The 24,751-nt window shown below is 54.0% G+C and overlaps 1 protein-coding gene across 7 annotated transcripts; it reads left to right on the top strand.

The window, feature by feature from the left end:
• Positions 1 to 5,544: 5,544 nt before the first annotated feature.
• ROBO3 (roundabout guidance receptor 3) lies at positions 5,545 to 21,904 on the top strand. 7 transcript variants are annotated; one of them, XM_021926695.2, is made up of 28 exons: positions 5,545 to 5,852; positions 8,867 to 9,193; positions 9,516 to 9,673; positions 10,063 to 10,183; positions 10,280 to 10,418; positions 10,716 to 10,843; positions 11,130 to 11,254; positions 12,819 to 12,990; positions 13,305 to 13,510; positions 13,729 to 13,810; positions 14,116 to 14,281; positions 14,489 to 14,655; positions 15,196 to 15,317; positions 15,509 to 15,734; positions 15,950 to 16,071; positions 16,345 to 16,516; positions 16,666 to 16,851; positions 17,564 to 17,587; positions 17,670 to 17,712; positions 17,922 to 18,061; positions 18,337 to 18,531; positions 18,698 to 18,836; positions 19,003 to 19,215; positions 19,633 to 19,784; positions 19,907 to 20,017; positions 20,228 to 20,389; positions 20,862 to 21,046; positions 21,673 to 21,904. In XM_021926695.2, exons 1-28 carry the CDS (start codon positions 5,693 to 5,695, stop codon positions 21,682 to 21,684), a joined length of 4,155 nt encoding a protein of 1,384 aa, XP_021782387.2. In that variant the 5' UTR covers positions 5,545 to 5,692; the 3' UTR covers positions 21,685 to 21,904. The 7 variants fall into 7 exon arrangements, with proteins under 7 accessions (XP_021782387.2, XP_031508691.1, XP_031508692.1 ...); XM_031652831.1 differs by lacking the exons at positions 5,545 to 5,852; positions 8,867 to 9,193; positions 9,516 to 9,673; ... (12 more) ...; positions 16,345 to 16,516; positions 17,564 to 17,587 and having other exon boundaries at positions 16,694 to 16,851; XM_031652830.1 differs by lacking the exons at positions 5,545 to 5,852; positions 8,867 to 9,193; positions 9,516 to 9,673; ... (13 more) ...; positions 16,666 to 16,851; positions 17,564 to 17,587 and adding an exon at positions 16,875 to 17,335.
• The last annotated feature ends 2,847 nt before the right edge of the window (positions 21,905 to 24,751 follow it).

Here is a 24,751-nt window from a genome sequence, read left to right as displayed (position 1 = left end):
CTACTATGCCTGGCTAATTTTACTTTAAAAGAATAGAGAGGACAGGCACAGTGGCTCACACCTGTAATTCCAGCACTTTGGGAGGCCAAGGCAGGTGGATTGCCCAAGCTGAGTTCAAGACCAGCCTGGGCATCATGGCAAAACCTCGTGTCTACCAAAAAAAAAAAAAAAAAAAAAAAAGAAAAATTAGCTGGATATGGTGGTGCACGCCTATGGTGCCAGCTACTTGGGAGGCTGAGGTGGGAGGATCGCTTGCACCTGGGAAGTGGAGGTTGCAGTGAGCGGAGATCGTGCCACTGCACTCTAGCCTGGGTGACGGAGTGAGACCCTGTCTCAAAAAATATATTATTAAATAAAAATAGAAGGAATAGAGATACCTATGCTTATATATGCTTTTTAAAAAAAATCTGAAAGGACACACAAGAAACCAGTGGTAGCTACCCAGGCAACTGGATCTGTAGGATAAAGAAGGACTTAATGATGGAGTGAGTACTTAGACTTTTCATCTTATAATTTCTTATACTGCTTGAATATGTTTGCCTGAGCATGCATTATGATTATCATTACAAGAATATTTTAAAAACTCAAATAATAGACCCCTGGAAGAGTATCAGAAATATGGAGAGAGCAGAAGAGGAAGGAAATACAGGAAAATAAGGTACACTAAGTTAAATGCGTTGCCTCCGCTAAAAAAATTCCTACTCACCCAAAACTTCACAATGTGACTTCACTTGAAAGTGAGGGGTTTTGCTGATGTAATTAGTTAGGGTGAGGTCATGCTGGATTAAAGTGGACTCTAATCCAATGACTGGTAGCCTTATAAGAAGAGGTAAGAGACACCGAGACACACACCCAGGGAAGGCCATGAGAAGACAGAGGCAAAGATGGAGTGATGAAGAGAAAGACCAAGCACTGCTGGTAATCAGCAGATGCTGGAGGAGGCAAGAAGAGATCCCTCCCTGGAGCCTTCAGGGAGAGCACGGCCCAGCTGACACCTTGATTTCAGGCTTCTAACCTGTGACAGGATACGTTTCTGTTGTTTTAGGCCACGTAGTTTTTGGTACTTTCTTACAGCAGCTGTAATGCAAAAGGAGGGACAGAGAAGTCTGGTGGGCTCTGCAGGGGCAGTTGTGAGGACTAACTATTTAATCAGGTATAGTCACCAAAGGTATATTTACGGAAGCTTGCTCTGTATCTAGTTTTATAAAAAGAACCAAGAAAGCTCTTGTTCTCCCTGGCCTTTGTCATATCTGTATCCGGATGTGAACATTTCTGCCCAGTCGCCTCCAGATTTCCAGACTTGGTAGAGTGTGTTGCAAAGCGTCTCCCCATAGTCTCCTCCACTGGAACCCTGTGGGGAAAGGGGTACCCTCATGCAGGGGGCCTTGGCTTATTATCTCAGCAGCTACAGGGGTTGAGCCAACACACTCTGGCTCCTGCCAGGGGCAGGCTCCTGCTGTCTGCTTTCCAGCTGGGTGCCTGCTCTTTGCTCTCTGATTCCCCCTCCTGTTTGGTTCTCTGGCCCCTGCTGGCTGGGTCACTGCCCCCTGGCATCATGACTCTGAAGCCAGCAGCCCTGCTGGGCCATTCACAGGCATACCCTAGTGGGAGTAAGGGGCAGATGTTATTTCCTTGTCCCCCTCCCAGCGCGCGCGCACACACACACACACACACACACACACACACTCTCTCACACTCAATATTTATTAATGCCCTGGGAAGGGGTCCAGGCAGAGAGTGATGAGAGGCTACAGGCTTTGGGGGGATGAAAATGGACTGGACAGTGTGTGTGTGCGTTGGGGGGAGGCAGTGGTAGTAATGGGGGGTTGTCTTCAGACTGCCCTCCTGGGCAATTACATGCCAGCAGCTTCATCCACTACCAGCTGGCATGCAGGCTTTAGACCACCAAGAAGCCTCCCCATATGGCCCCAGCTTGGCCACTGAAAATTCCCAGCCACATTCTCTGGCCGATATGCTGGCACTAGGCCAAGGAAGTTAGCCTGGGGTAGCTATTCTCTGACCTAGCACGTGAATGCACACACACAGACACACACACACCGGCGGGGGAGGGGGGGGCGGTGGTGGGATGGAGAGTCCTTTTAGAGGCTCATGATTCCCAAAACACCACTCTTGTGTAGGGTTCCTGCCTTACTCATAATCACTTGCCCTTCCCATTTCCCATGTTCCTCTGCAAATCCACCCACCCAAAATACCACTGTAGGAAAGAAATATTCCTCTTCCATATTACCTCATCAACTCTTGGCCCAGGGCTCTTTTCTAGGGCTCTACCTGTGAACCCACACACGCACACTCACACACACACACACACACTTCTTCCCATCAGATGCTATAACCTTATCAGAACAAACTTAGCCCTTAACTCTACAAATTCAACTCACCCCATCCTCCTTGCTTCCTGCTACTCTCTCTTCCTTCTGCCAACCCTCCTTCAAAACCTCTGTTTCTTTTTCTTACCCTTTCTAAAGTCTGGACTGTATGTATTGTTGGTAAAACTCGGGGAAAGAAGCAGTTTCCTGAGGTGGTAGAAGCGAGGGGCTCTAAACTCAGCTCTGACTCTTTCTCCAGCCTAAGTTGGAAATTTTTAAGTCAACAGAGCGAATGGACCCTGGCTGAGGCTCCTTCAATTGCAGGGCACCTGTTCAGTATTTTAGGTGCTGTACAGGCCCTTACAGTTGACAAATTAGGAAATGGACATAGTTGCAATGAGTTGCATACCCACTCCAGCAAAAGTACAAAGAGTTGTCTTGGTAATTTTCAGAGGGTAGAGCAGGCAACGAGGAGACTAGTAGGAGGCAACCCCATTTCAGAACTGCCTATGGGGGTAACCAGGAGAGAAGCTGGATGTGGACAGGGGCAGGGTCAGTTTCTAGGCTGTGTATCTGACCCTCAGTAAAGAAGGGAAGGTGGGGAGAGGGCTGCAGAAGAGCTGGTAGGTGTGACTTCTGCTCGGCCTTCTCTGTCCACCCTCCACTGCCCTCTGCCCAGCCCAGGGCCCTAGGGACACTAGAGAATGGGGAGGAAAAGGGAGCGAACTATGAAATGTCCCCCCTAGGGGACACTAGAGAATGAGGAGGAAAAGGGAGGGACTATAGTTGGGAGGTATTTATTCTGTGATGTCCCCAGTTGGGAGAACTCAGCCCTCTTGGCTTAGGTCTGAGTTTGGTTTAAAAGGAGAGTATAATCAAGATACAGAGAAGTACAAAGAAGGAAGGAACAGAGAGAAACAAGAAAAAGTGGAGTGAAAATTAGAGAGAACCCAGGCGAGGTGAGGTGTAGGAGAGACAGCAGATTCCTGGAAAGGAGAGTGGCCCCGCTGTTTGTCCAGCCTCCAAACCCACATGACAGGGACTGTGAAGCAGCCTTGCCCACGGGCTGAGCCGCGCCTCCGCTCAGGGAACCCTAAGCAAATACGCCCTGATCCCCACATAAAGGGCCAATTAACTGCGCCGTCTCCGGGAACAAATCCGCTAACAGGGTGACAAGCCCCTAGACGCTGGCAGGCCCTGTGTTTGCGGAGAGGCCAGCCGGGAGCAAATCAGGGGATTAGGACAGGGCAGGAGCCGCATGGCGGGAGGGTTTCTGGCCCCCTCCGCCGCAGAGCAGGGCCTGGTGCCAGGACGCGGGGTTTCTATCCCGGTTCAGCTGCTGGTGTGATGGAACCCAGGTGACCGCGGTCAGCAAGGGGCGGAGCAAAGGGCCCCGGAGCCTCGAATCTCACGGGTCAGAGTAGATCAAGAACTCCAATTCCTCCTTAACAGATGGGAAAACTGAGGTCCAAAGCGGCGACGTCTTGTACTTGGCAAACGTAGGATTAGAACCCACTTCCGTGTTGGTCATTCCTGAGGAATAGATTTCGGGTAGGAAATATATCCCTTACCTTCTCTCTTATCTGAGTAACACCCAACCCTGGAGCGATGAAGGGAAGGGCGTCGAATCTCTTAGTATCTTCTTGCTTTTGAAAGGATGTGTCTCTAACCCGTCTCTCACCTACCCAGTCCTCAGCCTCAGGGTCTGCTCGGATCTATGTCTTCTGTGGAGCCTCCAGGGCCCTAGTTAGGCACCGGCAGATGAGGTGCTGAAGAGGACAGTTCCCAGGGCGCTGCGTTGCGGGGAGGTGGGGGTCCATCCGGCCCCATCCTCATTCCCACCTCCCCCGTTCCCCCACACTCAGTGCTTCCAGCCTTTCTACGTCCCGCCCAGAGCTGCTAGGGTTGGAAGGCACCTAAACACCCATAGTTGGAGGCTCACAAACAGGGGCCTGGACTGATGAAGGAGGCTTGGAAGAAGCCCCCCACCCCTTGACAACGTCTCGGGTTCCCTTCAACAAGCTCTGCCTGAAATACTTCAATTCTTGATTCTGCTTACTCCCGAGTCTGCGACTGTATAGCACCCATCCCTCTGGGGTCAGAAGCAGTCGCCCCATGAAGTTTGTCTCATCCCGGAGCTGATGGCTGAGCCAGAACTCAGGCACTGACTCTTCAATCAGCAGGGCCTTACCTCAGGTTAGGAATGCCCCGTCCTCTCTCTTTCCTAGATACCCCAAAGCCATCTCCAGTCTACTGGGGGCTCTTCAGGTAGAAAGAACCCCAGAAAAGTCAGAAGCAGACCGCGACTGGAAGTGGGAGGCGAGAGGGGGGGTGCATGGTTTTCTTCTCGCCCCCCAGTAAGGACGACTGTTATCAGATTTGAACAGATTTGCACGAATTTTGCATCAATCCCACAATACCTTTACAAAAATAATATTATCTTTGTTTTTATCCTAGAATCCTTGGTTCCATTTCAGTCTCCTCAAAAACGTAAAACAATTTAATAAAAAATGTCAAAGCAGAGTAATGTAAAAGTATTCAAGCACATGACAGTTGCCTGGGTTTCCCTGGCTTTCGGTCTCCTACAGGAACTCCTAGATTAGGGCGTTTGGAGCAGGACTCCCGGGTCAGGGCGCGCCGCACCATCCCCTGGCCTCCAGGCTGTAGAACAGAGGACCAGAGGGCAGAGAGGTGGACCTGTCTTGGAGTTCTCTTCCTGCTCCCAACTCTTGCTGCAAACCACCCCAGTCTCCTGCACTTCCATCGCCAAATCCCTAGACTTGAGAGGGAATGGAAGTCAGAGCTTTGGCAGCAAGGAGCATTGCTTGCGCTTTGCCTCAGTTTCCATAAGGTTAGGGAAAAGAGAGGACAGACTCCTGTTCTAAAGTTGGGCGGAAGGGCAGAGTTCGACAGAGCCTCATCCTTCATCTTAGGTGCTTTGAGAAAGAAGGGACAATCTCTCGCTGCGTCCAGAACAGAACGCTAGACTTGGGGCGCGGGGCGGGGACTCCAACTCGCGTGCCACGCTACTCTAGTCTCCTGCCCGGATAGTGACTGTAAGGGTAGGGGTGGGAGGGTGGAAGGAGGTGGATTAATCCCTTAATTACGCCGTGATCTGCGTGGCACCTGCTTTCAGCCTGCCCAGCTCCCAGGGGACTCCGGCACTGGGGGGTGGAGAGAAGGACGAGGGAAGGAGGAGGGCACAAGGAGGCACCGACCGTACCCAGGCGAGCCGGCAGGAGAGCGGCACCGTGGCTGCCGCAGCGCGCAGAGGCTGTGGAGGGGCTTACGGCACCCGGCCCGCGGGTCTCAGACCCAGGGGCTGGGCCCCGAGCCCCCCGCCCCAATCCCAGCTGGGTCGAACCATGCTGCGCTACCTGCTGAAAACGCTGCTGCAGATGAACTTGTTCGCGGACTCTCTGGCCGGGGACATCTCCAACTCCAGCGAGCTGCTCTTGGGCTTCAACTCCTCGCTGGCGGCGCTCAACCACACCCTGCTGCCTCCCGGCGATCCCTCACTCAACGGTGAGTCCCTGCCTCTTGGGGATATGGGATCCTGGGATGGGGATGAGGTGAGAGGGCGGCGTGGAAGAGAAGGAGAATCACTCCTGTCCCGAGGTCCAGGATTGAGCGGCGCCTCCCAGCGCCTCCCTGGGTCTTGGGGGCTAAGGGATAATTTGGAGCTTGGAGCACCTGAGTGGGGGTACCCGCGGGAGGTCGAGGGCTTGGGAGAAGATATCTACTGAGTCTTTTTACACCTCCTTCCCTTCCCCTACAACGCCCACCCCAGGTGAGAAGACCGTGGCTGGTGACGGGCAGGGAAGTCCGAGCTAAGAAAGACCCGGGCCCAGCGCAGGGAGGGCAGAGGAGGGGGCACGGTCTCCCGCCGGCCTCGGCCAAGCCGGGTCACTCGGTGACCCACCCAGGCAGCTGGTCTTCGGAATCCCGAAGTTTCCCAAGAACTCACTTAGGACCAGAGGAAGCCAATATGCTGGATGTGTTTGCTACGGAGGGGACAGGGGCGGCGATCATTTTAAGGAAACTTAGAAGTTTGTCTTTCAGCGGCGGGACTCTCAGCCGGCCCACCCGGCAGAGCTGTGGCGGGTGGGCGGAGCTGGCTGCGAGGTCGTTACCGCTAATTACGGCGACTAATAAATGACTGGGACAGCGCGCTCTCCCCTAGCGCCGCGGGGAAGCTGCGGGAGCCAGCCGCCGCGAGCATTCGGAGAGGCCGGAGCGCGCCCCCTGCCTGCAGCATTGGCAACCCCGGCTTTCCCGGGCGCTTTCGCCTGTGGTTCCCTCCAGGTGCACGCGGTCCCCATCCCTCTGCCTCGACCCACTCGAGTCTAGTGACGAGCACTGTGCTGGGGACTCGAAGGTGGAGAGAAAGGAGACCGAGGCAATATGTGTGTGTTTATGTGTAGGGCACATCAGGTGCTGAGGGAGGAGCCCCAGAGCCTCATTAGCGTGGCCATTAGCTATTCATTAGACTGCAGTCGAAGCATCTCCTGAGACCGGGAAGGGTAGGGGGAAATTCCAGGGAAAGGGCGCCTGCAGCTGTGTCTACAGGAATTAGGGGGAAAGGACCGACCAGAAGGCTGTGTTCCGTATGGAAGGAGTGGGGAGGAAGACGATGGGGGATGAGCCCGATTCTCCAACCTCTTGACCCTCCTAGATTCCCAGGAGGTTAAGCACAGACCCCTTCTCGCTGGCACTCCGCAGAGTCCCGCTTCTGCTCACCTAGCGCGTTTACGTAAGGAAGGTGTTGACAGACACATTTTGCCGCTGAGAAAATGCTTTATAGAGTGAATGGTGCCCTAATCGTCACAAAAGCAGCATGAAGCAAAACCTAGCAATAAGAGATCAGTCTATTTCCTTTACACCTGAGGGCTATACCAAGGGGAAAAAAGAATATTGGGGTCTGGTAGAATTTGATTCAGGTAGAGACTGTAGGAGCCAAGATAAGGTGCATATGCTGGGAACACAAGCCCTTAAATAATGGCAGAGTAGTAACATTTATTCTCCAATGCCTTACATACATTATGGTCTTACAGCAACCCTATCACTACTCCCACATCACAAATAAAGAAACTAAGACTCAGAGAAGTTAAATAATTTGCCCAAGTTCTTATAGCTAGGAAGGGTCAAAGTCTGAGATTCCAGCCCTGGTTGGTTCAACACCAACACCTGAGCTCTCAGTCACTCCAGTGTTGCTCACCACGGGGTGTTCCAAAATTGGGAATGGGAGGAGATGGAGGAGAAGAGACGGGTGAAAAGCAGAGATTTCCAATTGGAAGGGAGATGGAGAAAATTATTCTCTCAAGTGGGACAGAAATTGATCTTCTTGACTACAGGCAATTAAAATAAACTTCTCAGGGCAGCGCCAGCACTGGTCAGCCTGTCCAGCTTTGTCTACAACAGAACTTCTAAGAGGAGGGGTGGGAAATGAAACCCAAACTCACACGTGGGCTGGAACCGGGAGGTTCCTGCAGATTTTGGAACAGGGTAGGAGGGGAGGGGGCAGGGGGCAGAACAGATGCTTGAAGTGGTCCCTGGTTATTTTACACCAGATTATTCAAGGCTGCAGTGGCACCTACTGGCCGCCACGGGTTACAAATCCACTTTTGTTGGCTGGACTAGAGGCTGGGCGAGCCGGAGTATAACAGGCTCCCGGATCTCAAACCCTACTGCAGAAGGCGAAACAGGCCAAAGTCTGCAGGCCAAGTGACAGGTGGGATAGAATATGTGGATGAACTGATTCGAGTGAACAGGGAAAGTAGAGGAACATCAATCAGTAGGCTAATCTATTGGAAACTATGCACCTCTCAGGAAAAGGAGACTTACTAATATTTCTACTGCTCTTTGAGTTCAATTCCTGTGATTTCACAGGACCCTTGAAATGAAGCATGATTATCCGGGGTGTCAGTAAGAAGGACTCTGTGCGACTCATAGAATCCAGGTTGACAAGCCCTTCTAGTCCTGGCCCTATCACCCCCGTCTTCCCTTTCATAAGGGATCCCAGGCCAGTCCACATTCCCAATTTCACTGGGCTGGGACCTTGCAGAGGTCACCAATTGTTGGCTCCAGTGCACAGTTTGTGGTCGTTCACTGAGCAAGGACGATCCGTGAACCAGTGCAGGTAGGAGATGGAAACCAGTGGGTAGGAAGTGAGGGAGGGGTCTACTCTTCAAGTGGTGGTTCAGCCACTCCCGCTTAAACTTGGCAGGAGAGGAGATGGAGGTCTCTAAGTGGTCCAGAAAGCCGGCCTAGAAGTTTATGTCCCGATTCCTCTACTAACCAGCCTGTCCCTAGGCATCTTCTTTTGAGACCAGGAATGCGGAACGTCTGCCAATAGGGAGATATTGGATCCTGCAGAGGGAGAGGGTAGGCGGGGAGGGGGTGGGGGTGGGGGCGGGGACTGAGCTCCAGCAGAGAAGCACAGGAGATGGGCCGACCAGAGGATTATCTTTCCCTCTGGAGCCTCAATCTGTCCCCACAATGTCCGGGTCTGAGCCCTCTGCGTCACCCCCTGTCCCCAGGGTCAAGGATAGGACCGGAGGACGCTATGCCCCGCATCGTGGAGCAGCCGCCAGATCTGCTAGTCTCCCGAGGCGAGCCCGCCACGTTGCCCTGTCGCGCTGAGGGCCGACCCCGACCCAACATTGAGTGGTACAAGAACGGCGCGCGTGTGGCCACTGTGCGCGAGGACCCGCGTGCGCACCGCCTGCTGCTGCCCAGTGGCGCCCTCTTTTTCCCGCGCATCGTGCACGGGCGCCGCGCGCGGCCGGACGAAGGTGTCTACACTTGCGTGGCTCGCAACTACCTGGGGGCAGCAGCGAGCAGAAACGCCTCGCTGGAAGTGGCAGGTGAGAGTCAGTTGATCGTCAGCTGGTTGCTTCCACAGCCCGGGGTAGGCGGGAGGGCACTGGGCAATCAGACCCAGAACCAGCCTCAACGACCTCAGCCCATTCAGCATCCTCCTTTGGGACCGCGACCTTTGATCTCTAATAGCCACACCACGGCCAGAGAAGGAGGTGGATCTGACTCCAGGCTGGTATTTTCTCACCTGGGAACGAATTCCAGTCTGCGGTGATCAACCCCCTCTCAAGACAACACTTTCCTTGTGTACTCAGCCAGTTATGTCACTTCACACCCTGCTTATTCTTCCCCGCCCCCCGCCCCATCCAGTCCTCCGTGATGATTTCCGGCAGTCTCCTGGAAACGTGGTGGTGGCAGTGGGGGAGCCAACAGTACTGGAATGCGCGCCTCCGCGCGGCCACCCGGAGCCTTCCGTGTCCTGGAGGAAGGACGGTGCAAGACTCAAGGAAGAGGAAGGAAGGATCACGGTGAGGGGCGGGATTATGACTGGGGACCCCACCAGGAGAGGGGAAATAGGGTAGGGGTCTGGGACAAAGCTCAAAGGCCCAGGAAGGGCCTTGGAGGTTTCAAGGCTGGAGATTGAGATCAGGGAAGTAGCTCACTAGAGACTAAGAGTCAACAATACAGTGAGGGATAAGGAAGATTGAATTGGTATAAAAAAGGGGGCGGGGCATGATGCCCCAGGAACTTCCCATGTGATACGTGGGTCAGCTTCCTTGGCCATCTTTATCAGCTTGCTGTGAGGATCAAATAAACTTTATACATATGTATATACACACATATACACCACATATATATATATATATATACACTGTGATAGCTGAAACGGACCAAAGTTACCATTATTACTCTGCAGATCCGTAGAGGGAAGCTGATGATGTCACATACACTCAAGAGCGATGCAGGCATGTATGTGTGCGTGGCCTCCAACATGGCGGGAGAACGGGAGAGTGCGGCAGCTGAAGTCGTGGTCCTGGGTAGGCACAGGGAATTTTGAAATTATGGGAACAGGTAGCCTGGAGAGTAAGTAGCCCTACAGACACCCTGACTGTTCATTCACTACCACTCCATAGAGCGTCCCTCATTCCTGCGCAGACCAGTGAATCAGGTGGTCCTGGCTGATGCCCCTGTGAATTTCCTATGTGAGGTGAAGGGAGATCCCCCACCTCGTCTACACTGGCGCAAGGAGGATGGGGAACTGCCCACAGGCAGGTGAGAGGCCCTCTTCTGCCTATAGGAAGACCCAACCTGATCAAGAGATTATTCTGCCCTAGAAAACTGCAAGGCAGGCACATTGTCACTTGAGAGCACAGAGAAGTCTGTTCCCTAGAGCCTGTGGCCCCAGTCCTATCCAGTCCCTACCTCCATTGATTTGTCCATGGGTAACCAGCTTCTGTCCCTGCTGGGTCCTGCCTGTCTTTATGTACCTTGACCCTGGTGTCTGTCCTGGGGGAGAGAGAAGGGGTCTATAGCTGTGGCCAACCCAGCCTGGGGTGGGGAGTGGAGCAGGTATGAGATCCGGAGTGACCACAGCCTTTGGATTGGGCCTGTGAGTGCCGAAGATGAGGGAACCTACACCTGTGTGGCGGAGAACAGTGTGGGCCGCGCTGAAGCATCTGGCTCCCTCAGTGTTCACGGTGAGGGCTGTGCTTGGGACTGCCTGCAGCAGGAATGGTAGGAGGGAAGAAGGAGGATGGCTGGCAGGAGACTGAGGGAGAAAGGGCAGAGCAGGGCATGTGGGTGGGACACCTGAGACTTCTGCAAGGGGTGGGAGGAGGAGAACGCTAAACAGGCTGGGCAGGAAGAGATGGATATCTGCTCCTATACACTTGAGCTAAGCTGGAGCTTCTCTCTCCTGTTCCTGCAGTCTCCTTTCTTAGTGCCTCTGACTCCCTGTTCCTTTTTCTCATCTTCCCTTCCCAGTCCCACCCCAGTTGGTGACCCAGCCCCAGGACCAGATGGCAGCTCCTGGAGAGAGCGTGGCTTTCCAGTGTGAGACCAAAGGAAACCCCCCACCTGCCATCTTCTGGCAGAAGGAGGGGAGTCAGGTGGGTGGCCATCTCCAAGGAGCTTCCCATCAGCCTTCCTCTGTGGCTCAACCTCCCTCCGCAGTTCAGCCTCCCTCCCTCTACATTCTGCAAACTTCTCTGTGGGACTTCTGTTTTATCTTTGGGAGCCCCCAGAAACCCTTGCAGGTTATTTGAGAGGATTAAATAACATAATGAATATAAAAGGCCTGGAACACATTGGGACACTTTTTAATAAATGATAATAATACACTTAGGTGGTAGAGAACAGTCCTGGATGGTAGTTTCTTAGAGAATCTTTCTGTTTCCGGCAAGGCTATCCTGAGGATGTAACAAACTCGATTTATCTCTCCTCCTTTAGACCCCTTGAGCTTTGGCTTTGGACATAACACACTGCTCTGGAAACACTATTGAACCAAAGCTGCTCAGGGTAGAAAATTACTTGCTCTTCTATTTATAGTGGCCACAAGGGACTTTCACTAGGGAGAGCTCACAGTCATTCCTTTTGAACCTTGCAAACAAATCTCAAAATCCAGAAGCAGAATGAACATTAACTGAAGTTACAACATAAATAACTCTCTCTAAAGGAAGGGTAGGAATTTTGCTACTGGAAACAGGGTCAGCAAGATAAAATAAGTATGACAAGCTCCACTCTGCTGGAAAACAAGGCAACCTGCTACCTCATTCCAAATCGACAGCCACAATTTTCTAACATCTTTTCTAGCACCTGGGACTGCTGAATTCCAATTAGATTCTCACCCGAATAAAAACGGTGATGGCTAGTAGCGGGTAAAGCAGGTGTTAGTCAGGTCTCGGCATGGCGCCCTTTATCCTGAGGCCCAAACCTGCCTCCCTATCTATTTATTTATTTATTTATTTATTTTTTGAGACGGAGTCTCGCTCTGTCATCCAGGCTGGAGTGCAGTGGCCAGATCTCAGCTCACTGCAAGCTCCGCCTCCCCGGTTCACGCCATTCTCCTGCCTCAGCCTGCAGAGTAGCTGGGACTACAGGTGCCCGCCACCACGCCCGGCTAGTTTTTTGTATTTTTTTTTAGTAGAGACGGGGTTTCACCGTGTTAGCCAGGATGGTCTCGATCTCCTGACCTCGTGATCCGCCCGTCTCGGCCTCCCAAAGTGCTGGGATTACAGGCTTGAGCCACCTGCCTCCCTATCTAATCTAATGGATTATCTTCCATGGATCTATCTAATGAAAATTGTTAAAGCAGGAAGAAGAGGAATGTGTTTACCACAATGTGTTAGAAGACTTTCATATGATTCCTTCATGTGATCTTTCTAACTATCCTCTAAACGTCAAATTTGGGAAACAGGTTAAATAGCTTGTTCAGGGTTTCCCAACTAGTAAGTCACAGAGCTGGGAAGTAGACTCGGAAACTGTTGAATACAATTCCCTGATTTATTTTGTGAATAAATTTAACTACTTTGCCCAAGGTCACATCACTGCTGGAGACAGACAATGAACTAGAATCTTAGGAATTCTCTGAATTTTGAGATTGACAGGAATGGGGACCTCTCCCTGCCCAGTTGTCTGCTCATTCCCTACCCTGGTTCCTTGCTCTGTCTCCAGGTCCTGCTTTTCCCCAGTCAGTCACTTCAGCCAACAGGGCGCTTCTCAGTCTCTCCAAGAGGCCAACTCAACATCACTGCGGTGCAGCGTGGGGATGCTGGGTACTATGTGTGCCAGGCTGTCAGTGTGGCTGGCAGCATCCTGGCCAAGGCCTTGCTGCAGATAAAAGGAGGTACGTGCCCATGGAGATAGGGCTGGACCCATGGCTTGGGAGGAAATAATGGCCTAAAGTGGTGTGTTTCTCTTGGAGTCTATATACTATGTCTGCAAGAGGAAAGGTGTGTTCCTGAGGCATGTCCAGCAGCAGAAGCCACTAATAATGGCTCGTCCTGGGCAGAGACTTAGATGATTATCAAAGCCCCCTCTGATCACCAGAAGTTTCAGAGGGTGGGGGAGGGAGGGTGAAGAAGTGGAGAATGAGGACAAGGGGCTGGCCGCCAGGCCCTAAGCTCCTCCCCTGAGGTGCACACGGTCTTCCTCTCTCAGCCTCTTTGGATGGGCTGCCTCCTGTCATCCTCCAGGGACCAGCCAATCAGACGCTGGTGCTTGGCTCCTCCGTGTGGCTGCCATGCAGAGTGACTGGGAACCCTCAACCCAGTGTCCAATGGAAGAAGGATGGGCAGTGGCTGCAGGGGGATGACCTCCAGTTCAAGCCAATGGCCAACGGTACCCTGTACATTGCCAACGTGCAGGTGAGTGTCATCCCTGGGGCCCTAGTAGCTGAGAATGGCTATGTGCTCCACATTCCTTACACAAGTAAGTACTCACTGGGCCTGTAGCCCCATCTTTACCCCTCTGTTCTCTCAGAGCACCCAGTGTCCAACATCTTCCCATCCTTCTGCTACCCGCCTCCACCCCCTCACTGGATCTTGCTGCACTCTGTTTGCCAGTGCTCTGCCCTCTCTTACAGGAGATGGACATGGGCTTCTACAGCTGTGTGGCCAAGAGTTCCGTAGGGGAAGCCACATGGAGTGGCTGGCTTAAGATGCAGGGTGAGTTTTTTCTTTGTTCCCTTATTTTGATAATACCTTCCTCCAAACCTGCTTCAACAGGGAGTCAATACCCCCTCAAACTCTGGGATTAACTTTATGTCACAAATGCCATGGTTACGGTGGTGAGGATGAGGAGGACAGTAGTGGTGCCCACGGGAGGCAGATGTGAGTAGGGGTTCGTATACTATAGCCCACTCTGACCATCACCACTGCTCAGAGCTCCATAGCTCCCCTGGGAAGGAGACAGGTTCCACTAGGGTTATCCTTTTCCTATCCTTCTACTTAAAGATTATCTCCCACTGCAGAAGATTGGGGAGTATCACCAGACCCCCCTACAGAACCCAGTACCCCTCCGGGGCCTCCCTCTCAGCCAGTGGTCACTGAGATCACCAAGAACAGCATTACCCTGACCTGGGAGCCCAACCCACAGACTGGGGCTGCAGTCACATCTTATGTGATAGAGGCTTTCAGGTATGGAGACAGTTTTGAACGCAAACCTGGAGAGTTAAAAGGAGGGGATCCTATACCCTTAGGGTCTTTGCTATTGTGAGGCGGGATTCTCCAATACCCTCTCCCAAGGGGAAGACACAATGGTGGTTCATAGAGAGTGGATGAGATGGAGTAGGCAGGTTGGGAGTTCCTGGCTTAGACAACCCTGTCATCTCCTTCCTGTTGTAGCCCAGCAGCTGGCAACACGTGGCGTACTGTGGCAGATGGCGTGCAGCTGGAGACACACACAGTCAGTGGTCTGCAGCCCAACACCATCTACGTGTTTCTGGTTCGAGCAGTGGGAACCTGGGGCCTCAGTGATCCCAGCCCCGTCTCTGAGCCTGTCCGTACACAGGGTAAGGTCAGAGTCCCTGGGCTCATGGGCATGAAATGTTACATCGTAGAGCATCCCTCTCCCCCAAAACCATGACACCATGGCAGTTCATAAAGTTCTTTCCTGCTATGCCAGGTCTATACTGGTGGCCCGGCCTGGAATAGGAGATCACATTTGCCTCTCATAGAAGAGACAAGGGAGGAGGAAGGCAGGGAGGGGGAGGAGGGAAGAAGGAAAGAGAGAGGTATTCATGCATTTTGGCAGCTTCTGACTTCTGAGCCTTTCACCCATAAATAATATAGATTATTAAGACCAGAAGGGACCATGGAGGGGCCATCTTCATCTTAGAGATGAGGAACTGAGGCCTTTAAAGGATGCATGTGTAGTTATGCTAGCTGGACACCGAGGCCCACATCTGGAAGCTATTGCCCTGACCAGTCCCCTCCTGACCATGGGGTGTGCTCTACTAAGTGGAGCAGGGCAGAGGTAGGACACGAGCACACTCTCAGTCGTGTCTCCCTGTCCCTGGTGGCCTCTGCTGAGTGGGTTCTTTGGTCAACAGACAGCAGTCCCTCTAGGCCAGTGGAGGACCCATGGAGAGGCCAGCAGGGACTGGCTGAAGTGGCTGTGCGCCTGCAGGAGCCCATAGTGCTGGGACCCCGGACCCTGCAGGTGTCCTGGATTGTGAGTGTGGTATGGGGAGGAGATTCAGGGTGGGGAAGATTATGAGGCACATGAGGGCCTCCAAGTGTGAGTATGGGAGAGTGGGAGGTGAGTGGCTGGGGAAGGCCGCATGAGTGGAGGAGGGGCTGGGCCTGGAGGGCCTGTATGGCCCCAGCCTCCCCCTCTGGTGTGCCTTGTCCTGTCTCCCACAGGTGGATGGCCCAGTCCAGCTGGTGCAAGGTTTCCGGGTGTCTTGGAGGGTAGCAGGCCCTGACAGAGGAAGCTGGACAATGTTGGACCTACAGTCCCCAAGCCAGCAAAGCACTGTGCTAAGAGGACTCCCTCCAGGGACCCAAATCCAGATCAAGGTGCAAGCCCAAGGCCAGGAGGGGCTGGGAGCTGAAAGCCTCTCTGTGACCAGGAGCATTCCTGAGGAGGGTAAGGAGGGCCACCGAACAGATGGATGGACAAGAGGGAAGAAAGGGTGGGGGTGGAGGGGGTATGAAAATTTGCAGGATGAGAGCAGGGTGAGTGGGTGGGGAGGAGGAATGGCTCTCAGTTCCCTAAGATGTTAGAACAGGGAATGTTGGGGCAGGAGGGGCAGCTTGCAATGACTATTTGTGTCCTTCTCACCATGCTCTACCCTGGCACAGCCCCCAGTGGACCCCCCCAGGGAGTGGCGGTGGCCTTGGGGGGTGATGGCAACAGCAGTATCACTGTGACCTGGGAACCTCCACTCCCCTCCCAGCAAAATGGGGTCATCACGGAGTACCAGGTAGAGGGACTGAGAAGGGACTGGATGGGAGGGCCAGGCTGGGAGGGAGAGGGAGGAACTAGTGGCTAGAATTAGGGTGGAGGAAATCTATTATAGGTTTGGCTTTAGGGTTGGGGATGAGTTTAGGGGAGAAGAGAGAGGTTTCCAAGTGTTGTTTCCAGGTTGAATTACATTACATCTGTCTAAGGCTCCTCTACCATTTGAAGCCTTAAGTTTCCCGGTGAGGCTAAGAACCCCATTTCTGACTCTAAATCCGGGACTCGGCCTCCCTAGATCTGGTGCCTGGGCAATGAGAGCCGCTTTCACCTCAATCGGTCTGCAGCAGGCGGGGCACGCTCCGCAATGCTCCGAGGACTGGTGCCCGGTCTCCTCTATCGAACCCTGGTCGCGGCGGCCACCAGCGCAGGCGTGGGCGTGGCCAGTGCCCCGGTGCTGGTGCAGCTGCGTGAGTCCACCGGAGGGCAGTGCTGGGGATCGTGGCGGGGGCGGGGCAAGCCCCCAACTCGGGTAGCTGTGCCTGCCAGGTCGAGAATGACTCTTTCCCAGTTCCAGGGTTTCGCGCCCCTCCTCCCCTCACCTCTCTGACCCCCACAGCGTCCCCGCCGGACCTGGAGCCCGGGCTGGAGGTGGGCGCGGGGCTGGCGGAGCGGCTAGCGAGGGTGCTGCGGAAGCCCGCCTTCCTCGCGGGCAGCGGCGCCGCCTGCGGGGCGCTACTGCTCGGGCTCTGCGCCGCCCTCTACCGGCGCCGGAAACAGCGCAAAGAGCTCAGCCACTACACGGGTGAGCGCCCGGCCCCTGAGCGGACGGAGCCAGGAGGGAGCCAGGCGGGCCATGGGGAGGGGCAGGGGCTTAGCCCCTGGCGAGTGACGACCGGGTCGGGAGGAAGGGGTCTCACCTGGAGTTCAGCCTCTTGGGTAGGGGTGGGATACGCGGGGCGGCTCGAGTTGCTGCCAGGACTGGGAAGAGTTGCGGGCCAAGACGGGGCGGGCCCTGATCTGGGGAGAGGGGTGACTTTTGCCCCTAAGACGCCGCGAGGAGGCCAGGCTTTGCAACCGTCTCCATAAAGAAGGGGCAAGTTCGCGGACGGAAAGCCCACTCCAAGGACGGGGGCGGGGCCTGGCTAGAGGGGGTGTGGCCAGGATCCCAGGCAGTAAATTGAGAGGCGGGATCTGAATGGAAAGGCGGGGCTCCCTGAAAAGAGGCGACCCGAGTTCTGCTACTCCCTAGTAAGGGACGTCTCTGGAGAGAATCTGAGGTGTCTGAGGTCAGTGGTTTTCAATCTCGGTTGGCTATACATAGGAATCACTTGGGGAGCTTGAGAAAAATACCGATACCTGAGTCCCACCCCCCAGAAATTCTGATGAAATCGATCCAGGGTGCAGCCTGAGTGGTGGAACTGGGACCGGGGCCGAGGAGTGGACAAGTATAGGGGTATATCTGACCCTTCTCCTCATTTCCCCTCTTCTTTCTCCCACGGGTTCCTTTCTGGAAGCCTCTTTTGCCTACACACCGGCAGGTAAGCCATCTCTGCCCCATTGGGGTTCAGACCCCCCAGGAAGGGCCCTTCTCTCACACATTCTCCCCTTCATTTTCCCCAGTGTCCTTCCCGCACTCAGAGGGCCTCTCTGGAGCCAGTTCCAGGTAATTCTCTTAGCCCATATCCCCAGGATGACCTCCACCGAGAGGCCACTCTTCTTCCTCCCCGCTGCCGCCCCAGGTGGAGGGAGCATGGCCACTTCCCACCCCAACGCCACCGCCACTGTCCCGCGACTCCCAAATATCGCCACCTCCCTTTCCTTTGCTGGCCTCTTCAGGCTCTCCGTCCCCAACGCTCACCTGCTCTCACTCAGGCCACCCATGGGCCTTGGCCCCGCCCCCTACCCATGGCTGGCAGATTCGTGGCCCCACCCATCTCGAAGCCCCTCAGCCCAGGAACCCAGGGGAAGCTGCTGCCCCAGCAATCCTGACCCGGACGACAGATATTACAATGGTGAGGAGTTCTCATTCCCTCATCTGGCTTCAGCACACTTCTCCCGACTACTGGGGCAAACTGAAGGGCGCCTGGGAGCCCAGTCTCTCTGAGGTTGGTCAGTCCCTGGGGAGGATGTGAGCTGGGGGAGCCTCTCTGACCTACCTCCACCCTGGTTTAGGATGTAAGGCTTGTGTGGAGGACGAAGTTGATCCCGTGGGATCTCCCTTTGCCCTCCATTCTGTTGTCCTCTATTTTTCTGTCTCTGTCCCCCGGGCCTCCCTCCTTCTCTGCAGAAGCAGGAATCTCCCTGTATCTGGCTCAGACGGCCCGGGGCACGGCCGCCCCGGGCGAGGGTCCTGTCTACAGCACCATTGACCCAGCGGGGGAGGAGCTGCAGACCTTCCATGGGGGCTTCCCCCAACATCCCTTAGGGGATGTGGGCCCCTGGAGCCAGTATGCTCCTCCAGAGTGGAGCCAGGGGGACAGTGGTATGACTCCAACTCCTGAAACCCCGTTTAGCCCTGACCAGGGTATTCCCAAAGAGGATCCTCCTCCCTAACCCTCTAGCACCTAGCCTGGCACTTCCTTCTGACCCGTCTCATCTCTGGCTCTTTCCTGCCTGTTGTCTGGGTGTCCCCATCCTATTCTCCTCAGGAGCCAAGGAAGGCAGAGTGAAGCTTCTGGGGAAACCTGTGCAGATGCCCTCTCTCAACTGGCCAGAAGCCCTGCCCCCACCTCCTCCTTCTTGTGAACTGAGCTGCCTAGAGGGGCCCGAGGAGGAGCTGGAGGGCAGGTAGGGATGCTCCCTGCTTCCACGCCCACACACCTGCGGCCAGACCATGGGCTGCTGGGGGATGCAGAGAGGCCAGCAGAGGAAGGGGAAGGGGCAGCAGGGAGGCCAAAGGGAAGGTATGGAAGCAACTCAGCCCTTTCCTTCTCTTCTGCCTCTTTGACACTAGCTCAGAGCCAGAGGAGTGGTGCCCGCCAATGCCTGAGAGAAGCCACCTGACGGAGCCCAGCTCCAGTGGAGGGTGCCTGGTCACTCCATCCCGAAGGGAAACCCCCTCTCCCACACCCTCCTATGGACAGCAGTCCACAGCCACTCTTACCCCCTCACCTCCTGACCCTCCCCAGCCCCCAACTGACATGCCCCATCTCCACCAGATGCCCAGGTAGGGAGGTATATAGTACCTCACTCATTGCAAGCCCTCTACACATATCTACTCAGTAGATGACTGAGTGGAGGGAGGGAGGGATGGATGGATGGATGGATGGATGGATGGATGGATGGATCTGGGGTACAGAAGTCTCAGGACTGTGTCAGGGTGGAAGTGTAATTTGGACAGGAATATGGAGGCTGACAAGATCTCTCATGCCCATTAGACTGGCTCTCGCTGGAGTGGTCAGCAAGCTTCCTGAGACATTTCAGATATGGCTCTCCTCATGCTTCTCTAGCTTGGGAGGACTTATGGGCGGATGGGTTGTGTCTCATTTATCTGTTAGGCTGGGTGTCTACCACAGTGCCAGGCCCATAGTAGGCACTCAGGTTTTGTGGAGGGAACAGATTCTGAGGCCTCCTGTCATTGCAGGAGGGTGCCCCTTGGGCCGAGTTCCCCTCTCAGTGTATCCCAGCCCATGCTGGGCATCCGTGAAGGGAGGCCTGCTGGCCTGGGTGCTGGCCCTGCAGCCTTGCCCCACCTCAGCCCCAGTCCTGCCCCTAGCATAGCCAGCAGTGCCCCAGGTAAGTCTGTACAACCTCCGTTTGTCCCCTGACCCCCTCCAGTGCTTGCTTCCCCTTCACCTTAGGCCCCTTTCCTGATCTTTGCCCTTACCCGTTCCTCTTCCCGTCTCCTAATGCTACAGGCAGAACCTGGCAGGGGAATGGGGAGATGACTCCCCCACTTCAAGGACCCCGTGCTCGATTCCGGAAGAAACCCAAGGCTCTTCCCTACAGGAGGGAGAACAGTCCTGGGGGTGAGGGAGGATGCACCTGGGAGATGGTGACAGAAATGCTGGGGGGACAGGCAGGAAACCAAGGGTGCACTCTGGGGGCTGGAGGAGGGAACAGGTGAACCCCAATCTTGGGCTGTTCGTTGGCAGCCTCCTGGTGCCAGGGAATGCAGGTAAGAGAAAGATAGTGACAGGAGTGGCAGGAGGCTCCACTGAAAACAGCTCCCTCCCCAGACTTGCCCCCACCACCCTTGCCACCGCCAGAGGAAGAGGCGAGCTGGGCCCTAGAGCTGAGAGCAGCAGGCAGCATGTCTTCCCTGGAGCGGGAGCACAGTGGAGAGAGAAAAGTGGTACAGGCCATGCCCCTGGCAGCCCAGCGGGGTCCCCACCCGGATGGTAAGCAGGGCCAGGGCAGGCAGGAGGGCTGCTGCCACCAGAGACTGTGGGCTTTGGGACTGGGGTCTGATAGTAGACCAGCTCAGCCCTCCCTTTAGTTAGGTCCATGCATTTGATCCACATCAAACTCCCCTGTCTCTCTAGCTCTCTCTGAGCACAATCCCATGAAGTCCCAAGTTGTGTTCATTCCCAGGATGGAAGCCCAGATGAGAGGACTGGGGTCTAGGTGCTCTGTCCCCGCTCCCCACAAGGCTCCCTCTGATTGGGAGCTTCCCCGCAGTGTTCTGAGTACCCGCGATGTCAAGGCCATGTGCCAGGCACTCTGCTGCTCCTCAGCCCCAGGCTGGCTGAGCTCTGTGCCTGCCCTTCCATCTTCTTCCAGAGCTGCGCTTGTGGTCAGGGTGGCAGGGTGGGTGACAGGGAAGTTCTGCTCCTTGCCTGCACCTGGCTGCCTTTCGCTCTTGTGCTGCAGAAGAGGCCTGGCTCCCGTACAGCAGACCAAGCTTCCTTTCCCGGGGCCAGGGCACCAGCACCTGTTCCACGGCTGGCAGCAACTCTTCCAGGGGCTCCAGCAGCTCTAGGGGATCCCGGGGCCCTGGCCGGAGCCGGAGTCGGAGCCGGAGCCAGAGCCAAAGGCCGGGACAGAAACGCCGAGAGGTAGGGGCTATAGATTGCAGAAAAATGAGGGGAGAGGACTAGGGAAGGGTGGACCAAGGGGTAATGGAAAACAGGAAGGTAGGCAAGGGCTTGTAGAGGAGTGTCAAAAGGAGGGGATCGAGAGAGTGAGGGGGAGGGAGGAATCCTGTAGAAGTGACAAGGGGACTGAGTGTGGTGGCTCATGCCTGTAATCCTAGCACTTTGGGAGACCGAGGCAGGCGGATCCCTTGAGCTCAGGAGTTCGAGATTAGCCTGGGCAATATGGTGAAATCCCATCTCTACAAAAAAAAAAATACAAAATTAGCTGGGCGTGGTGGTGTGCTCCTGTAGTCCCAGCTACTCTGCAGGCTTGAGGTGGGAGGATAGCTTGAGCCTGGGCAGTCAAGGCCGCAGTGAGCCATGATCACACCACTGCTCTCCAGCCTGGGCGACAGAGCGAGACTCTGTCTCAAACAAAACAACACAAAACAGAAGAAATGACAAGGGGTAAGGACAAGATGATACATAATCGAGGAGTCTGGGTCACCATAGGAGAACTGGGTTAGGAGAGAGAAAGCCCGAACCCCTCTTGGACTTGTTTGCCCTGGGCCAGGGTTTTACAAAACAGCATCTCTCTGTCTCCCTAGGAACCAAGATGACCCTTGTTGGGGCATTGAGAATATCAAGAGTGCCACAGGGAAGGGTAGTAGGGATGTCTTTTCCCTCCCAGCAGTGATGAGTGGGGCTAAATGAAGCCCATTGGTTTCCACGATTTCAATTGACTGAGAAGGCAGAGAGCTAGCTCCTCCCTTTCTTTCTCTTTCTACCTGAGACTTGTTTATAAAAAACAAAACAATAAAAAGAGTCTGATCAGAGCCCGGGGCCATGTCTGTCTGGTTCTGTGCAGAAGGCTGGGAAGAAGGCGACTACAGGGTCCTATATATCAGCACACACTGGTAGCTTCTGCTTCCCTTTCCACTCTGTCAAAAGTACTAAGTTAGGCACAATGGCTCACACCTGTAATCCCAGCACTTCAGGAGGCTGAGGCAGGAGGATCACTTGAGCCCAGGAGTTTGAGACCAGCCTGGGCAACCTAGCAAGACCTTGTGTCTACACACACACTAACTAACTAAATACATAAATAAATTAGCCAGGTACGGTTGTGTGCACCTGTCATTCTATCTGCTTGGGAAGCTGAGGCAGTAGTATTGCCTAAACCCAGGTGTTAGAGGTTATAGTGAGCTATGATTGTGCCACTGGACTTCATCCTGGGTGACAGAGTGAGACCCTATCTCAAAAACAAACAAACAAGCAAACAAACAAACAAACACAAAAAAACGAAAAAACACTAGGTGGGGACTGTACTGTCCTGCTTCTTAAAGGAGTAAGAAGCTCACTGTCCCCGAGTTACAACCATAGACTTTCCAAATGCCCAGTAATAAGACACATGTTCTACCTCTGGAAGGTCAAGCCAGGCCCTTCTTTAGTGCCCTCCTCTGGGATCTACTTTCCCACAAGAAAATACACCCCTCACAAAAAACTATCTTGAAAAACTCAAAGAAAGGAGGAGCTTATGGGAGAAACGCCAGGCAAGAAGGAAGAGCATGCTTTTTCAAACCCTCTGACTCCGTCACAGAGAACAAACGGGCACCTCTTGCTGGGCCCAGATGGGATTGGGTTGACAGGCACAGAACTGTTAAGACTTTTTTGTGGTGACTGCCATGGTCCTTGTCACCTCCTGCCCCGCATCCCGTGTACTCACTGGTGACCTGAGGTTTTGTTCCTTCTCACTTGCTCTACCCTTGACTCAGTGACTTCCCTGGACTCTCTGGGCTTGGCGGCTGCCCTCCAGGCCCAGGCCCTGACCTCGTCTGCCCCTTTGACCTATGAGTGTACAAATCTCTCTGTCCCTTTCAGTCTGGCAAACAGGGTTGGAATGTTTTCAAAAGGAATTTTACCAGGAAGCTAAAAAAAAAAAAAAAAACCCAAAACAACCCCCACCCCCCACCGCCTCACAAAATCCAGAAAACGAAAAGCAAATACAGAGGAACGGATATGTATGTGGAACACTGATTCTTCCTCCTGAGATCACAAAAATCTGGCCCAGACTGTTCTGATTAATGTGATTCAGGAAGCCCCCAGTCCCCATGGTCCTGCCTCACTCAGCCTCTCAACTCCCAGTGGCCTCCAAGTAGAGCTGCTGGGTTTGAGGGATGAGTACCTCCTTTTAAGCTCTGCTTCCTGTGGCCCTGTCATGCTCTGTAGCATCCCCTCCACCAACTTGTGGATTCTGCCCCTGACCGAAATTTCCCGCCAAGGGAGGAAGATGCAGGCCTGCCTGCCCTCCAGCGCCTCCTGTGGCTCAGGCCCTGGAAGTCTCTCTGTTCTGTTTTTTTCTTTGAAGGGTGTTCCCAAGCCAACTGTGACAGGTGGTTCTGCCTTTTGTGGAGTTTAGCAACTTTGTCTATTTTAAGAAACCATCTGGGATTGCTGAAAGCAGTTGTCTCCTCAGGATGGGTGAAATCAAGGGGTTAATTTGATCAAGTCAGCCTGCCCTGCTTGCTTTTTGGTTTTTCCCTTTTTCCATGAAGCACAAGGCTTTGGTAGCTGAAGGCCTTGCTGCTGAACGTGAAAACAACCTTCACCGGCTACTTTATGGATAACACTCATAGGTCACCATGAGAATGGCGCTACAGTCATTTTTCAGGAACTTGGGACAGCTCTTGTCCAGCGCAAACCGATCGAGGCCACCGACCTTTCAACTAGACCTCTGCAAGTACTCCAGGGGTGGCCTTTTGACATCAGAGGGCCAAAAGCTCCACCCTTAGATCACAACACAACCATTTTCTTTTCTTTCTTTCTTTCTTTTCTTTCTTTTTTTTTTTTTTTTTTTTGAGACCGGGTCTCTCTCCATCACCCAGGCTGGAGTGCAGTGGCGTAATCTCCGCTCACTGCAAGCTCCACCTGCCAGGTTCATGCCATTCTCCTGCCTCAGCTTCCTGAGTAGCTGGGACTACAGGCGCCCGCCACCATGCCCGGATAATTTTTTGTATTTCTTTTTTAGTAGAGATGGGGTTTCTACTAACACGGGGACCACCCGTGTTAGCCAGGATGGTCTCAATCTCCTGACCTTGTGATCTGCCTACCGCCACCTCCCAAAGTGCTGGGATTACAGGCGTGAGCCACCGTGCCCAGCCAGCACAACAATTTTCTACACATATATCCTTATGAAATGCCATGAACCCCAACTACACTTGGGCAGAACGAACCTATTACTTAAATATTCCCCACTCCCAATCACCCTTCCCCATGCCTTAGACTATCCCACTTCCCTCAGCCATAAATATCCCTAAGGCTTATCTTGGGGAGGTGGATTTGAGAGCTGTTCTCCCACGTCCTCACTCAGCAGTCTTGCACATAAATCTTTCCTCTTTTGCAAAACTTCTGTCACAGTGATTGATTCACTGTGCGCAGGCAGACTGGCCCTGGACCTGGCGGTAATATAAGTTGCCAGGACCAGCAGACCCTGAAACTCCCCACCCCTGCCCTTCCTATATTCTGCTTAAAATTTGGTGGAGGAACCTCATTCTTCCTTTAATTGCAGAACAGAAATGTGTTCTCCCTGAGTGTCAATGAATGCCTGATCCCTACCTAACGCAGGAAACTCTTACCATCTCTCCAGTTGCTCCCTTAAAAATGGTGCTCCGAGGAATGATCTCACAGAAC

The sequence above is a fragment of the Papio anubis genome, chromosome 12, assembly GCF_008728515.1.
Source record: "Papio anubis isolate 15944 chromosome 12, Panubis1.0, whole genome shotgun sequence".
NCBI lineage: Eukaryota > Metazoa > Chordata > Mammalia > Primates > Cercopithecidae > Papio > Papio anubis.
Note: the sequence above shows the minus strand (reverse complement) of the source record. Positions and strands in the feature narration are given on the sequence as shown.

Excerpts from the sequence above, each read along its gene's own strand:
- ROBO3 (XM_021926695.2), top strand. The coding sequence starts at position 5,693 with ATGCTGCGCTACCTGCTGAAAACGCTGCTGCAGATGAACTTGTTCGCG. Across the intron at positions 18,062-18,336 it reads GGACGACAGATATTACAATG|AAGCAGGAATCTCCCTGTAT; the intron begins GTGAGGAGTTCT and ends CCTTCTCTGCAG. Across the intron at positions 19,785-19,906 it reads CATAGCCAGCAGTGCCCCAG|GCAGAACCTGGCAGGGGAAT; the intron begins GTAAGTCTGTAC and ends CTAATGCTACAG.